At 45.3% G+C, this 15900-nt stretch overlaps 1 protein-coding gene across 1 annotated transcript in view; it reads left to right on the plus strand.

Annotated features, from left to right (window-relative positions):
• The first annotated feature begins 734 nt into the window (after window positions 1–734).
• Window positions 735–15900, plus strand: part of drd2l (dopamine receptor D2 like) — a 17932-nt gene continuing 2766 nt past the window's right edge. Inside the window, exons 1-5 of the mRNA XM_076279593.1 lie at window positions 735–1001; window positions 2215–2324; window positions 5383–5519; window positions 13005–13213; window positions 13987–14070. Coding sequence (XP_076135708.1) covers window positions 735–1001; window positions 2215–2324; window positions 5383–5519; window positions 13005–13213; window positions 13987–14070 — 807 coding nt within the window. The remainder of the gene's footprint in view (window positions 1002–2214; window positions 2325–5382; window positions 5520–13004; window positions 13214–13986; window positions 14071–15900) is intronic.

Raw genomic sequence — 15900 nt, forward strand, 5'->3', positions numbered from 1 at the left:
ATCTTTCTTTTTGTCACCCTGAAATGAAAGCTTTTACAGTAATTGCTTTCAATAATCTTTGATGGAAAATTCCCTTTGTGTCTTTGACCAGTAACATCCTTCTCCAGCTTTTCAGCTAAAGCCAAGATGTGGCTGTAGGTTTGTACTTATATTAGCTGAGGGGTAAAATAAAAGGTGATTCTATTGCAATCATATTTTTCCATGTTTATTATTTTGCCAGGTAAATTTGTTAAATGTTAATTTGTCAATGCAGATTTTATTTTAGTTCTGTGAAATGAATTGTATTTTCTCTCTTTTGTCTCTTTGTTATAGAGCCTGGGGGGGGGGGGGGTGCTGAACTCTATTCTTCCTCTCTTTTTTCTCCTTTTGTTCGTTTGGTAATTTTCTGACCCCTCCTCTCCTCTTCCTCTCCCCCTCCTCCTCTCCTCCTCTTCCTCTCCCCCTCCTCCTCTCCTCCCCTCTCCTCCTCCTCTCCTCCTCCCCTCTCCTCCTCCTCTCCTCCTCCTCCTCCTCTTCTCCTCTCCCCATCCTCTCCCCCTCCTCTCCTCTTCCTCTCCCCCTCCTCTCCTCTTCCTCTCCCCCTCCTCTCCTCCTCCTCTTCCTCTCCTCCCCTCCCCTCTTCCTCTCCTCCTCCTCCTCTTCCTCTCCCCCCCTCCTCCTCTCCCCCTCCTCCTCTCCTCCTCTTCCTCATCTCTTCCTCTCCCCTCTGACGTCCGTGTAGTTCTAGCTTGGTCATGCCTCTTCTCAACCTGACGGACGCGTCCTCTCTGACCGCCACCAACTGCTCTGTCCCCCTGGCGCCGGCCGCTCCTCCGTACAACTTCTACGCCGTGCTGCTGGTTCTGCTCATCTTCTGCGTGGTGTTCGGGAACGTGCTGGTGTGTGTGGCCGTGTCCAGGGAGCGGGCTCTGCAGACCACCACCAACTACCTCATCGTGTCGCTGGCCGTGTCTGACCTGCTGCTGGCCACCCTGGTCATGCCCTGGGGCGTCTACCTGGAGGTCAGGCTCCCTAAAGCGCAGCGCTCCGCTCCGCTCCGCACCGCACGTACTGGGCCCACATGACACGTCCACAGTATCTGCCACTTGCCAACACACACCAAGCATTTGATAAACAATAGATTTTATTCAGCGGCGCCAACAAAAATAGATCTGAATCGTGATCTACACAGTGGTGGCGAAAGGCTTCCGCGATGGTGTGTGATTGGGATCTACGTATGTCATCAAACATTGCAGGCATATTGCCACATGCTCATGTGTGTGATTGGGATCTACGTATGTCATCAAACATTGCAGGCATATTGCCACATGCTCATGTCAGCACCAGAGTGCGACAGCCTTTGTCATTAGCACTCTCCTCTGCACTTTAATATGCCTGTCAGCACAGCACAGCATCCAGAGAATATTTGTTTTCTTTTTCTTTCTTTTGTTTTCTTTTTGAATCTTTTACTATTTATTAATATTGTGTAAGGGAGGGAATGAAGATGATTAAGGTAGACTATATGTGTGTGGGAAAGAGGGATAAGGAGATGAGTTGTGTGTGCAGTTTTATAGATGGGAGAGAAAGAGTTTGTGTGTGGAGGGGAGAGAGAGAGGGAGAGACAGAGAAAGAGAAGAGAGTCATTCAATCATATGTGAGTCATTTGAGAGTCATTCAATCATATGAGTCATTTGAGAGAGTCATTCAATCATATGAGTCATTTGAGAGTCATTCAATCATATGTGAGTCATTTGAGAGAGTCATTCAATCATATGAGTCATTTGAGAGTCATTCAATTATATGTGAGTCATTTGAGAGTCATTCAATCATATGAGTCATTTGAGAGTCATTCAATCATATGAGTCATTTGAGAGAGTCATTCAATCATATGAGTCATTTGAGAGTCATTCAATCATATGTGAGTCATTTGAGAGAGTCATTCAATCATATGAGTCATTTGAGAGTCATTCAATTATATGTGAGTCATTTGAGAGTCATTCAATCATATGAGTCATTTGAGAGAGTCATTCAATCATATGTGAGTCATTTGAGAGAGTCATTCAATCATATGAGTCATTTGAGAGTCATTCAATCATATGTGAGTCATTTGAGAGTCATTCAATCATATGCGAGTCATTTGTAAATGATTAAACGTATCAGACAGAGAAACAGTGAATCAAGTGAATAAAATAAAATGGGAAAGTCTGATCACTGTTAACACGTGACCTCCTACAGGTGGTGGGGGAGTGGCGATTCAGCCGCCTGCACTGTGACGTCCTCCTCACTCTGGACGTCATGATGTGCACCGCCAGCATCCTCAACCTGTGCGCCATCAGCATCGACAGGTAAAACACACCTGGCCTCCCAGTGGGGACCGCCAATCACTCAGTACTCTGTCATTACAGATGCAGAAATAGCCTTTGCTCCATGCAGAGGACTGCACAAGCACATGCCACACAGGAGTAGGATGATAAAGTAACACCTTGGTAGAATTGATATTTATACCCCTAGTTGTTTTTTTCGGCGTACTGTCTGGGAACCAATTTAGTACCAAGGCGGTACCCAGTGCAATGGGTCACATTCCCGCATGATACAACAAAGTTACATATTCAGAATCAGGCATTCTGGGCACGTTGGCACCTGGTTGGCACTGGCAAAGACTCCATTCTCTGTCAGTCAGTGTATCATCAAAACGAGTTTGAAGCCAAGTAAAAAAACTACATAGTGTTGCTTTAACTCATTGAATGCCAAGCTGTTTTCGGGAGCTTTGTCCTAGAGTGCCAGCAATCTAGACCTGATTGTTGATGATTTTTGTACAGCCACAGCATATTCTGTGTTATAGCTATGAACACATACAATGGCTCGTTTAAAAGGTGAGACTTTAAGCTCTCAGTGGGTGCAAACCGTGTATTTCTACACGCCTCTGTTCCTGAGAAATCCCAAGCTAAACAGTGGCTAGTTTTCATCAAAATCACTGTTTTTTTCTAGAAATGGAGATATAACGTCTTTCATGAAATATGAAGTGTTGCCTGTAAACTTTCCGGGAAGTGATCAGCGAGACCTGGCGAGACTGCCACCTAGTGATAGACCCACAAAAATGGCCTGGTTTTGAGCTGACGTGCATACGTCACTGATTCGACCCAAAGCGGCAACCGAGTTATGATAAAATGTCCAGATAAAATGTCCAGATTGTGCGTTTTCATGAGTTTTCGATCGTCATATATTTCATTTCCATTCATCACAGAGTTCCCAAAATCACATATACGGTGTGTTAGAGTGTCTAGTTTCGTAATTTAAAAAAAAAAGCTAAAAGCGTAATATTACGTTTTTGGCACTCAATGAGGTAATTGTCAATTTTGTTTTGCCTATTTACAATATCAAAATGAAGGCATTGGGCTTCTGCTACAAGTCAACCTATTTGCCATGATAGCTGAGAAATTTGTGCTAACTAATCCGACTGTTATTGCCTAATCTAACTTTACTTAGCTCAGCTCAAGGAGCACTCTGCATGATCACTCGGCCTTGGATGAATGAAGAGCGCAACCACACACACACACACACACACACACACACACACACAGACACACAGACACACACACACACACAAAGAAGCCCCACACATTAGTCATAATTGCCTTTCAGCTTTTGGGAGCTGCCCGCTAATGAGAAGCCACTGTTAAAGGCTGTTTAATTTCACTTTGAAAAAGCACATTTTTCAAAGTGTGTGTGAGATAGACGCCGAGAAAGACTGCTGCATACATCCTGTCAGAATCAACAGGGAGATGCCCAGCCCCAGAGCGTGTGTATGTATGTGTGTGTGTGCGTGTGCGTGCGTGCCTGCATGCGTGTGTGTTCTTCCAGAAGGCCCCCTCTGCGACGAGCCATCTTTTCTCCTCACAAAGTCTTTGATCAGTTCGGCGCTGTCCTCTAGCTCACAGCAGGCGTCCAGCCAAGTCAGAGAGGTCCTCCTTCGTCCCCCTGTACCCTTTTAATTACCCCTCTTTTCTGACCTCTTCATTATTCACAGCATGCTCGTTATATCTCTGGCAATCTGGTGCAGGCTGACAGTCCGAGTGGTTTTAAGACCCAGCGTCTGCTCAAAACTGCCCTCCAACTCTGCCCAGAAGCCCTTAACCTGGCTCCTGATTTGCCCCTTTTACCCCCTATGGTCCTACCCATAGATACGTACACATAGATTTGCATCTATTCGCATACTGTTGCATTTCTACCAGCACATTTCTGTAAATGTTGCCTTAACCTTACATTAGATTCCACAGCTGATCAGAAATCTTCCCTAGATTAGGAGAATGTCTTTTTTTAACTCACTTAGCACAGTGGATGGAAACACACACAGATGTGCATATTCTTGAACCAAATGTTCATGACACATAGAATATGAAAATGAGCAGAAGGGAACCCCAGCTACTGATATCATGTGATAAATATGAACTCCTGCTGAAGGTCATTCTGGCTTTAATGCCCTCACTTGCATGAAATCAATATTTATGTCTCCATTAAGGTTCTGTAATGAGCTTCTCTCTCCCCCTCTATCTCTCCTCATGGTGTGCACACAGAGTAATCAGATAAAAATGGAGGACGCCGTAGTGTGGAGGATTTTAATTGGCCAATGTTTCAAATGTGCAGCCTATTTAAATGTAAACAAATCTACTGCGTCTAGAAATCGAGTGTGAGGCCAGTGTCTTCCTTTTTTACTTTATAAACTCTTCATGATCAGCACCTCACTGAGCGTTCGCTCTGTGTTCGTTCTCCGCAACAAATATACAGATTTATGATTTATGTGTCCTGTAATGAGTAAGACTGATTCATTATATTGACATATAGGCTGCTAATCAATGGGTTGTCTTGTGGCTTCAAAGTCTGATGGACATGCTGTATTGTCTGCCCATGTTGTCTGATGGACATGCTGTATTGTCTGCCCATGTTGTCTGATGGACATGCTGTATTGTCTGCCCATGTTGTCTGATGGACATGCTGTATTGTCTGCCCATGTTGTCTGACCCGCTCTTCTCTTAGAATGTTTCATGTCCTGTTTGTTGTGCGTATATGTGTGTGCATGAATGTATGCATATTTGTATGCATTTTGTGTATGTGTATGTGTGTGTGTGTGTGTGTGTGTGTGCGTGGGGGGCTGCAAAAAAAGGAGGCAAAAATACTTGCAAAATTCTGCTCTGTTTCAGCCACTATAGGGAGCATGCAAATATGGAGATGGAGATGTTTTGTTTATCCTTAACGTGCTGAGTATTATAAATGGAAGGACCTGTAAAAGCATGTGAGCCATGTAGACCTGTCACCTTATTAATGACTCTTCCCAGAGTATTTGGATCTTGTTTTCCTTGCTTGCCTTTCAGATCCAAATAAAAGCATTCAAATGTGTGTGTGTAGGTACACAGCTGTGGCTATGCCTATGCTGTATAACACACGCTACAGCTCTAGACGTCGGGTGGCTCTGATGATTGCCGTGGTCTGGTTCCTGTCCTTCGCCATCTCCTGCCCCTTGCTGTTTGGCCTCAACAACACAGGTACCAACACACTCTCCTCCTCAATCCTGCCAATCCGCCATATTCACGCGGCAGCCATTGTAAATCAAAACAAGGCTACAGGGTACACAATCCATAGGATTGTTGTACTCTATGCATTCGCCAGTAGGTGGCGAAAATGCATTAGTGATAGGGGCAAATTCTCCCATCTGCGTAAGATTGCGTAAGTCAAAAAAGCTAAGTGTGTTCCAGCCAGCGTGCATTCTGCCCTTCACTTAAGTTTGTCATTTACGCGTCACGGAGGAGCTACTCCAAAATCTGGGCGTTTCTTTTGTATACAACTCTTGCGCGCATTCTGCCATGCACTTAATCACTTTTCCAGCTAAGCATTTCTGAGGGCTGTATTAAGTTCGAGCTAACCTGACTCCGCCAGATGGATTGCTTCGCATTTACTCCGCATATCCATCTGGGAACTTTCCGTTGGAGACCGTTTGGGAAGGGGGGAAAATACTGGTTAGCTGATTGGATAAACCATCTGTCCAAGTCAACTAATCAGATAAACGAAGCGTTCTTCTAAGTTAGGTAAGTAGCTAACTTTAACGTTTTTAAACTTACTATTTGTATGTGACATGAACCTCATCAACGACAATCCCCCAGCAAGTTTTCATGGTAGGCTACACGTCTGAAGAAAGCATATTCCTTCTCGTTAAGTAATTAAGATTCAGTGCTACCAAACACTAACTTGAATTGGCCGTGGAGGATGTCTGTGTCCTTCATTCCTCCCAGCTACATTGCAGAGACTCCTAGCTTCCCCAGAAATATTCAAATATTCGGATAAAACTTCAGCGATAGCTATGCTCATCTCATCCGTGGAAGTCGCCATGTTGTTTAGATTAAACAGCTTCTCGTTGCGTCACACCTAAACCTGCCACAAAACCAACGTTGATTGGACGTTCGTTTGGTGAACTGCTCCAACTTTTCTCTATCGGAGAGATGCCAGACTGATCTGCGAGTGAAAATTTGAAGCTCGCGAGATCAGGATGGTCTCACGAGGCTAAGGTCGAGCGCCACTAAAAGGTAAAACAGCATATTGCTCAATGTCAGCAGTAGGCCTAGGTCTAAATACATGTAGGTTACACAGAATGTTACAAATTAGCATTACAGTATCAAATTTGGTGCTTAATATGCTGATATGCAGGGTGCGATTTGTAGGGGGGGATGGTGAGGATTTCCCCCCCCTCTGGTTTTCCTATCCCTTCCTCTGCTAAATTATTTTTATCGTCGGGGGGGACAACATTTATCCCCCTCTGCCCCTCATATTGATTAATGCTACTTCATATAAGTAAAGCGCTGCAACGTGAGAACAGTCTAGTAGGCTAGCCTACATAATAATCTGACATCAGAAACGCACCGTCACCGTCAGCACTGATGCTGCTGACACAGTGGCTGCGTGATAACTTAATTTGGCCTTGATCGTGCAGGACATTTCAGAATGTCAAGTGTGTAATCCATCATAAATGGCTAGGTTCAATGGAAAAGTTAGCTGGAAAAATGAAAGAAAACGAGAAGGATTCAGTGAAGCATAATAATGTTTTAGAACCTTCAAAATTAGAAAACTGATGCAACTGAGATGGAGGACAACTGCACGTAGAGTAGAACGTAGGCCTATTGTCCGAAGGAACTTACATTAAATGAGGAGATATTTGCTGAATGTCACAAAAAGTGTTACAGAAATTGCTTGGCATCGCTTATTCAATGGCTCTCTACCGAAACACCTGTAGTTTTCGGAGGACGAACGAGAAAGCACTCGTTTGATAAATCAGCCAGTAGTAGACAAATAACTTTTAGAAATAATCTGTACTGCAAAAACGAATGTTGGTGGGTATTTAAACTATCTAGCGGGTGTTTTAACAGCTGCGAGAAATAGAAGCTTCATGGTCTTTATGTTCTGGTTCGTAAATTATTTTCATAAAACTTCAAGTTGCCCTATAACTTTACTCTCCAAACTCTTCACTGCACTGTCGGCAATTAACTGACAGCATGATAGGCTATTTATTTTCTGTAGGCTACAATAAACACATTTATTTGTTCAACTTTTGCAATATTACGCACTTGGCTACTGAACGCAAATAGGAGAGAGAATGCACGTAGCCTACGCAGCGTGTAGCGCAATGTGTAGGCTATTTGGTTACCAACTAACACTGTTAGCCAATTCACTAACTTAATACTTCAGTGCCATCATATACAAGGTTTTTTTACACAACAAATACAGAAAGGATGGAGGCAGCAAAAGTAGAGAAGTCATTTCAGATGGGGCAAGAAAAAGGTGAATTTGTATGCTTGTCAAAACGTAGTCCTACCCTGCATTAGAGGAGCTGATCATCATACCAAGCACACTCGCTGTTTAAAGTCATACAAAAAACCTGTTATAATCACCCCGTTTGGAGCTTACCGACTGTGCACCTTCAGTTTTAACTTGACGTGAAGTCATCATCCCATAGCCAATGTAGTAAGTGGCAGAAACGAACAAGTACTTCCGACTACGCCACCGCCGAGTATACGAGTATGATCCCGAGTATATGAGTATGATCCCCCGAGTATACGAGTATGATCCCCCGAGTATACGAGTATGATCCCCCGAGGGAAAGTGAGTTTATAGTTACAAACACCCAGATTGATCACAATTACCACGTTTCACAATGTACCCGCACAAAGGCAATCAGGTTCGTGCAAATCAAAACAGAGACAGGGTTCTATTTCCAATCGTATGAATGTTTATTTATTTTCAAATATTTATTAATTCTTTAAAATGTTTTTCAGATGTTCTGTTAAATGATTGCGCACATACACACTCACACACACATACGCGCTCACATGCAGACTGCTGTGGGTATGGTTATCGGTAGGCCCACCAGAAATACAATACAAACAAACATAAACACATACATCAATTAATAAAGCAAAACGACAGAGGGCTTACCAGAGGGAGGACCGTAGCTATGGAGTGGGTCAGAAGGACCACACGTGATATACACTGCACTGCACACCCAGGTGGCGCTACACTACCATAAATGTGAACTCACAGACACGGATACCCACCACCAACGGCTTGGCCCCCCTGCTGGTCGTCCCTGGTCCTGCCAAAGAAAAGAAAAGAAACTACAATTAACACGGTACAGTGCCCACAGGCAATGGCTGAGCCCACAGGGCTAATAGTAAGGCAATTCACAAACCACAGTGATAGCACACACGCACAGCAAGCTATACACACACAGCAAATATCGCATCCCCGAAGGGGCACAGCAAAGCGCCTTAACCAACACAACAAATCGTGAGGGACAAAATGTGAGGCCCACACAGGCCCTGTGAACTTGACCAATGCCCACGGGATATGTACAGAAACCACAAACAACCACAAAGAATAAATCAAAACACACAACGATGAAACAAAGTAAACAAGAACACAAAACAATGTACTTAATGGTGAGTGGGTAATACCCACTTACCACCCCACACACGCACACGCGACCCCACACAAAACTCGGACGCACACACACCGACACACACACCAACACACACACTCAAGCACACACTGGCTGCAGTTGGCCCACACACACTGCCGTATGCTATTGCGGTACGCGGCCCCTCTCAGTGCGGTGCCGCCATGATACGAGACAAGCAACAGCGTGAGCATATACTATAAATGGAAGAAATTCAATAAAAGCATAACAGCAGCCGGAGCAGAGCCCGACGATGCAGAGGCGCTGCTCGTTGTAGGCCCAGTGGAGGGGGAATGAGAGTACCCGGCGGCCCAAAGCCTGATATTACCATTCACCAAACCCGAATACCCAGCTGATCTCGGAGGCAAATGTCACGAATGTGGACCCAGAACGTGGAGGGAGGAAGAAAACTGGATAAACCACTGAAAAGGATGCAAGTAGTAAGCGCGTAAACGCGGAGCGCAGATTAAACCGAGGGGCTACTGCAGGGACGCAGGTCACCAAGGAAAACACTCTCCAAAGAGAACCGTGGGAATGCCGAACGCTGCCTCAGCAGGGATAGCTCGCGGACAAGAATTAGCAGCAGAACCAATGCTGATGCAGAACTGCGTGGAACAGGCAGAGCTTACTCGCCTGGCCGAGTCGGCTCCATGCTTTTAAAGACTACCGCTAACGCTAGACAACAAGCCAGCGTGATGACGTAACCGACGACGCCGCACGGCTGCGGCGCGCTTAAAGGTACAGGAGCACCACTACACCTACTTCGTTCGAATCTGTCCATTTCTTTCCAACTTGACCAAAGTCATCCATACATTTGCTCAGACGCCTGTATTATTGTTGAGCAGCAATTATTGTTTACATTCTCCTGTCTCTGATTCGTTTCTAATGATGGCTGGTATTGTTATGCCAATTTCTCGGCCTACTGTATTCGAAACTGCAAGTGTAAGTCTATAGCTTCGTTAGCATAGATAAATTGATGTCATGAGAAGCAGCTGCCATTGAAACTTTCTTTCTCAAAATCTGAATCTACACACCTCAAAGCATGTCTTGACTCTTTATAAACAAACCTCAGAGCAAATATGACATTTTGTTGAGTCAATTTCTTGTTAGGTTATGTGATGACACATCATTTTACTGTAGGCCGTTCTCTATTTAGTTTACCTTGCTTACGTTTAATAAATCAAAAACTGGTTCGTGTTCTTTCTGGATTTAAATGGCATTCAGTAGGTCAATGAGATGAGAAAGTCCACGTTTCACATTTTCATATCTACCTAAATTAACAAGGATGGATCAGTCTGGTTCTATTTAAATTAAATAACCTTGATTGCAAACTTGTGCGTTGTGGGTGTGACAGAAGCGGGAGCGGGAGTGTGCACGCAACTGAAAAGTGCAAAACTGGAAGCACGTAAACGTTACTTACGCACGACTTGTCAGTACAAGGCAGTACTTGTCAGTGGACCCTCGTTTTGGTTTACACAATGGCCGCCGCGTGAATAAGGCGAATAGAATATAGCTACTCGCCTCCTAGTGCACAGGCCTAGCGCCGCCTTCACACTTGAAATCAGCTCCCATATGCGCAATGCTCGCCCGTCATACTAGAACGTATATTTTATTTTTTAACTAATTATCTAACTGTAATTTTAGGAAACCATGTAAGACAATGACATGACAAAAATAGTTAGTTTGGAAATAATTATTTATTTTACACCAACCGTTCATTTTATTTTTCACAAAGGGCTTGTGCACCACTATGGATAATGCACGTTCCTTTTCGATGACTTCTGTTATAAACTTTAGCGTTTAAAAGCGTATAATATGCTATTATAAAAGATAATTATTCAGTTTGTTTATCAGCATCATAGCAACAGTCGTACGCATCAGTTCGGATCCATTCGTGTGCGGTCTGCAAATCTCCATTGGAAATGATTCACTTCCGGTCGTTTCGCAGCCGTAACGCCACCTCTCCATTATGTATGTGGCCTATATGTCTATATCTCACAATTCAATCCTGTATCTAAATTATGTATGTGGCCTATATGTCTATATCTCACAATTCAATCCTGTATCTAAATTATGTATGTGGCCTATATGTCTATATCTCACAATTCAATCCTGTATCTAAATTATGTATGTGGCCTATATGTCTATATCTCACAATTCAATCCTGTGTCTAAATTATGTATGTGGCCTATGTCTATATCTCACAATTCAATCCTGTATCTAAATTATGTATGTGGCCTATGTCTATATCTCACAATTCAATCCTGTATCTAAATTATGTATGTGGCCTATGTCTATATCTCACAATTCAATCCTGTATCTAAATTCACACTCTGCAAAAAAGCTATCATAGTCACAACACATTCGCACAACTTATTTGTTACTTTATCAGAAAAACTTGTAATCCAAAAACAATGTCAACAGGCCTACCCACCTCCCCTGTCTTTGACTTGCCATGCCAAAGGCATGTTTGTTGACTTGCCATGCCAAAGGCATGTTTGTTGTCAGGTGTCTTTGACTTGCCATGCCAAAGGCATGTTTGTTGTCAGTAAGGTTTATAGGGTCAGAGGCCAGTTCAATTCTTTCTTCCAGTCACTGCTGGTGTGTGCATTCCTGCGTGTCATGGCTCAATAATGCACATCAGCGTTGCCAAAGCCATTCCAGCAGCTTCAAGAAGCTTAGCGTATCATTTGTCCTCATGTGGGTCCATTTTACAGTTAGCCTTATTATTACAATAAGCTTAATTAGTACCTTTAATATTTTAAATGAGTAAATGTGTTCCATTTTTGTTATTACATTTGAAATGACAAGTTTATAAAGATAGATAGATAGATAGATATACTTTATTGATCCCTAGGGGAAATTCAAGACCACTGGTTAGAGAGAACAGCTGGCAGAGGACAGTCTTTGTTGACACTCGAGGCTGGAGACAGGAGAGGCATCAGGGGTCACACCAGGAGAGTGCACTCTTGAGTCAAATAACAACCAAGATGCACACCAATGATACCACACTTAACACATAACCCCCCCCCCCAAACACACGTCTGAAGAGGGTACATTAATAAATAAATAATTATCTCCCACACACACACACACACGTCTGAAGAGGGTACATTAATAAATAAATAATTCAATTTCATCTGAACGGGATTGATTACAGCTCACTTGAACTCAAGTAGAAGGCTGTGGTCTGCTTGCCAACATACCTAACCTTTACTTCCTTCAGTAATTTAAAACAAATGAACAATACACCTCAGGCTAATAAGAGCCATTTATTTTGTATTCCTCTCACAGGGAGATGAGGGGAGAATAGGACAAAAGAATGGGTCTGTCTCAGCGGGGTGCTCCAAGGGCAGCCCTGACGGCTTTTGCCTCTGATCTCCAAGGGCAGCCCTGACGGCTTTTGCCTCTGATCTGGTCTCCAAAGTGTTTACTGCTATTGTGACAAGTGATGTGGAATGACAAATTAATCGCGATGGATATGTGAAGAAATTATTTTCTGGTGGCAGTATTCTAATTGCAGAATAGTGGAAGGTCTGTGGAAATCCTAACCACCTAATCCAGGCTTATGGTTGCACCACTGATTTGATGTCAGTTGTAGCACTGTTCTTTTGGAGCAGCAACACCATTTCATTTCTTGTATGATCTTCTCCTGCATCCTAATCCCTCTCTCCTATGATCTTCTCCTGCATCCCAATCCCTCTCTCCTAAACTTCACCTTCCTCTTTTGGATGTCCTTCTGTCTCTCCTCACTCTCTTCCTTTCATTCTCTTGTCCTCCTTATTTCCAATTCTCCCTTTCTCCCCTTCTCTCCGCTCCCCCCTCTCTCTCTCTCTCTTTCTCCCCTTCTCCCCCCCCCTCTCTCTCTCTTTCTCCCCTTCTCTCCCCCTCTCTCTCTCTCTCTTTCTCCCCTTCTCTCCCCCCTTCTCTCTCTCTCTTTCTCCCCTTCTCTCCCCTCCCCCCTCTCTCTCTCTCTTTCTCCCCTTCTCTCCCCCCCCTCTCTCTCTCTTTCCCTCGTGTGCATCAGCGGGTCAGGCGGGTCAGGAGGGTCGTGACTGCAGCTTTGCTGACCCGGCGTTCGTGGTCTACTCCTCGGTGGCCTCGTTCTACGTGCCGTTCATCGTCACGCTGCTGGTGTACGCGCAGATCTGCGTGGTGCTGCGCAGGAGGGGCAGACGGACCGCCCCCTCACGCAGACACGGCCTGACCGCAGACACCGCACACAGACCCAGGAAGGTAGGACACCAGTGTGTGTGCAGGACACCAGTGTGTGTACAGGACAGGAGTGTGTGTGCAGGACAGGAGTGTGTGTGCAGGACACGAGTGTGTGTGCAGGACACCAGTGTGTGTGTAGGACAGGAGTGTGTGTGCAGGACACCAGTGTGTGTGCAGGACAGGAGTGTGTGTGCAGGACACCAGTGTGTGTACAGGACAGGAGTGTGTGTGCAGGACAGGAGTGTGTGTACAGGACAGGAGTGTGTGTACAGGACAGGAGTGTGTGTGCAGGACAGGAGTGTGTGTGCAGGACACCAGTGTGTGTGCAGGACACCAGTGTGTGTACAGGACAGGAGTGTGTGTGCGTTCCCAATCCTTCCACTGGATTATAGCTGTGCCTTCCTCAGGCAGTATAATATATACGTAGGTTAACAGTGTAACGGTTGTGGTCAAATATATAGTATATATAGTATATTTATGCTAATTCTGTGATGACAACATGCTAAAGACACTAAAAGTCATGGGCAATAATTTTTAATGGTCAGGGATTCAGGAGTCAAAAATGTGTCTGTTTCCACTAGTGATATATATTACAACAATTAAGTAGTAAACCTACTCACACATATGCTATACTGTATATATATATATATATATATATATATATATGATTCACTGATTTATTCCTCTTTTTCCTCTCTTTCTATCACAAACTCACACACACACACACACACACACACACACACACACACACACACACACACACACACACATGTTCACCTTACGTTGTCCCTCAGAATAAATGCACCCACCCAGAGGATGTGAAGCTGTGTACCCTTATTCTGAAGCCCCCAGCCACAGCCCCCCCACGCAAGAAGGTGGTGAGTTATTATGCCCATGCCCCAGACAGACAGACAGACAGACAGACATTATGTACAGCTCCCCTATTCATTTTCCCTCCATGCTCCCCCAGTGATATATCTACATCATATCTACACATGATGTAGATATACGGTGTTAATTTCCTTTTCACTGCCCTTTTCCCTCTTGTGTGGCCGTTTCTCTGCTCTGCCTGCATTAGTATTCCTGCCCCTGTGGCCGTTTCTCTGCTCTGCCTGCATTAGTATTCCTGCCCCTTCCTCTCCACCTCTGCCCTCCTTCCATATCTCAGACATGGGGGCTGTGATGTGTCTGCTGTACTTTCCTTCTCATCCCTCATATTCTAACATATCTCCTGCAATTCCCAGTGTGTCACGTTTTTAATATCTCTCTCTCTCTCTCTCTTGTTCCTCCCTCTGCTTTCTTTTCTCCTTGGCCTTATCTGTCCCCTCAACCCTCAACCTCCTCCCCCTTTCATCTGTGTCTCTCTCGTCTCGTCTCGTCTCGTCTCTCTCCATCACCTCCTCCCCCTTTCATCTGTGTCTCTCTCATCTCGTCTCGTCTCTCTGCATCACCACTGCTCTCGTCTCGTCTCGTCTCGTCTCGTCTCTCTCCATCACCTCCTCCCCCTTTCATCTGTGTCTCTCTCGTCTCGTCTCGTCTCGTCTCTCTCCATCACCTCCTCCCCCTTTCATCTGTGTCTCTCTCGTCTCGTCTCGTCTCTCTGCATCACCACTGCTCTCGTCTCGTCTCGTCTCGTCTCGTCTCTCTCCATCACCTCCTCCCCCTTTCATCTGTGTCTCTCTCGTCTCTCTCCATCACCTCCTCCCCCTCTCATCTGTGTCTCTCTCGTCTCGTCTCGTCTCTCTGCATCACCACTGCTCTCGTCTCGTCTCGTCTCTCTCCATCACCTCCTCCCTCTTTCATCTGTGTCTCTCTCGTCTCGTCTCGTCTCTCTGCATCACCACTGCTCTCGTCTCGTCTCGTCTCGTCTCGTCTCGTCTCATCTCTCTCCATCACCTCCTCCCCCTTTCATCTGTGTCACTCTCGTCTCTCTCCATCACCTCCTCCCCCTTTCATCTGTGTCTCTCCATCACCTCCTCCCCCTCTCATCTGTGTCTCTCTCGTCTCGTCTCGTCTCTCTGCATCACCACCTCTCTCGTCTCGTCTCGTCTCTCTCCATCACCTCCTCCCTCTTTCATCTGTGTCTCTCCATCACCTCCTCCCCCTTTCATCTGTGTCTCTCTCGTCTCTCTCCATCACCTCCTCCCCCTTTCATCTTTGTCTCTCCATCACCTCCTACCCCTCTCATCTGTGTCTCTCTCGTCTCGTCTCGTCTCTCTGCATCACCACTGCTCTCGTCTCGTCTCGTCTCTCTCCATCACCTCCTCCCTCTTTCATCTGTGTCTCTCCATCACCTCCTCCCCCTTTCATCTGTGTCTCTCTCGTCTCTCTCCATCACCTCCTCCCTCTTTCATCTGTGTCTCTCTCGTCTCGTCTCGTCTCTCTGCATCACCACTGCTCTCGTCTCGTCTCGTCTCGTCTCATCTCTCTCCATCACCTCCTCCCCCTTTCATCTGTGTCTCTCTCGTCTCTCTCCATCACCTCCTCCCCCTTTCATCTGTGTCTCTCCATCACCTCCTCCCCCTCTCATCTGTGTCTCTCTCGTCTCGTCTCGTCTCTCTGCATCACCACTGCTCTCGTCTCGTCTCGTCTCTCTCCATCACCTCCTCCCTCTTTCATCTGTGTCTCTCCATCACCTCCTCCCCCTTTCATCTGTGTCTCTCTCGTCTCTCTCCATCACCTCCTCCCTCTTTCATCTGTGTCTCTCT

The sequence above is a fragment of the Alosa pseudoharengus genome, unplaced genomic scaffold (genome assembly GCF_046254945.1).
Source record: "Alosa pseudoharengus isolate Yale_2024_CS ecotype anadromous, Long Island Sound unplaced genomic scaffold, YU_APseudo_1.1 YU_APseudo_1.1_scf_12, whole genome shotgun sequence".
Taxonomy (NCBI): Eukaryota; Metazoa; Chordata; class Actinopteri; order Clupeiformes; family Clupeidae; genus Alosa; species Alosa pseudoharengus.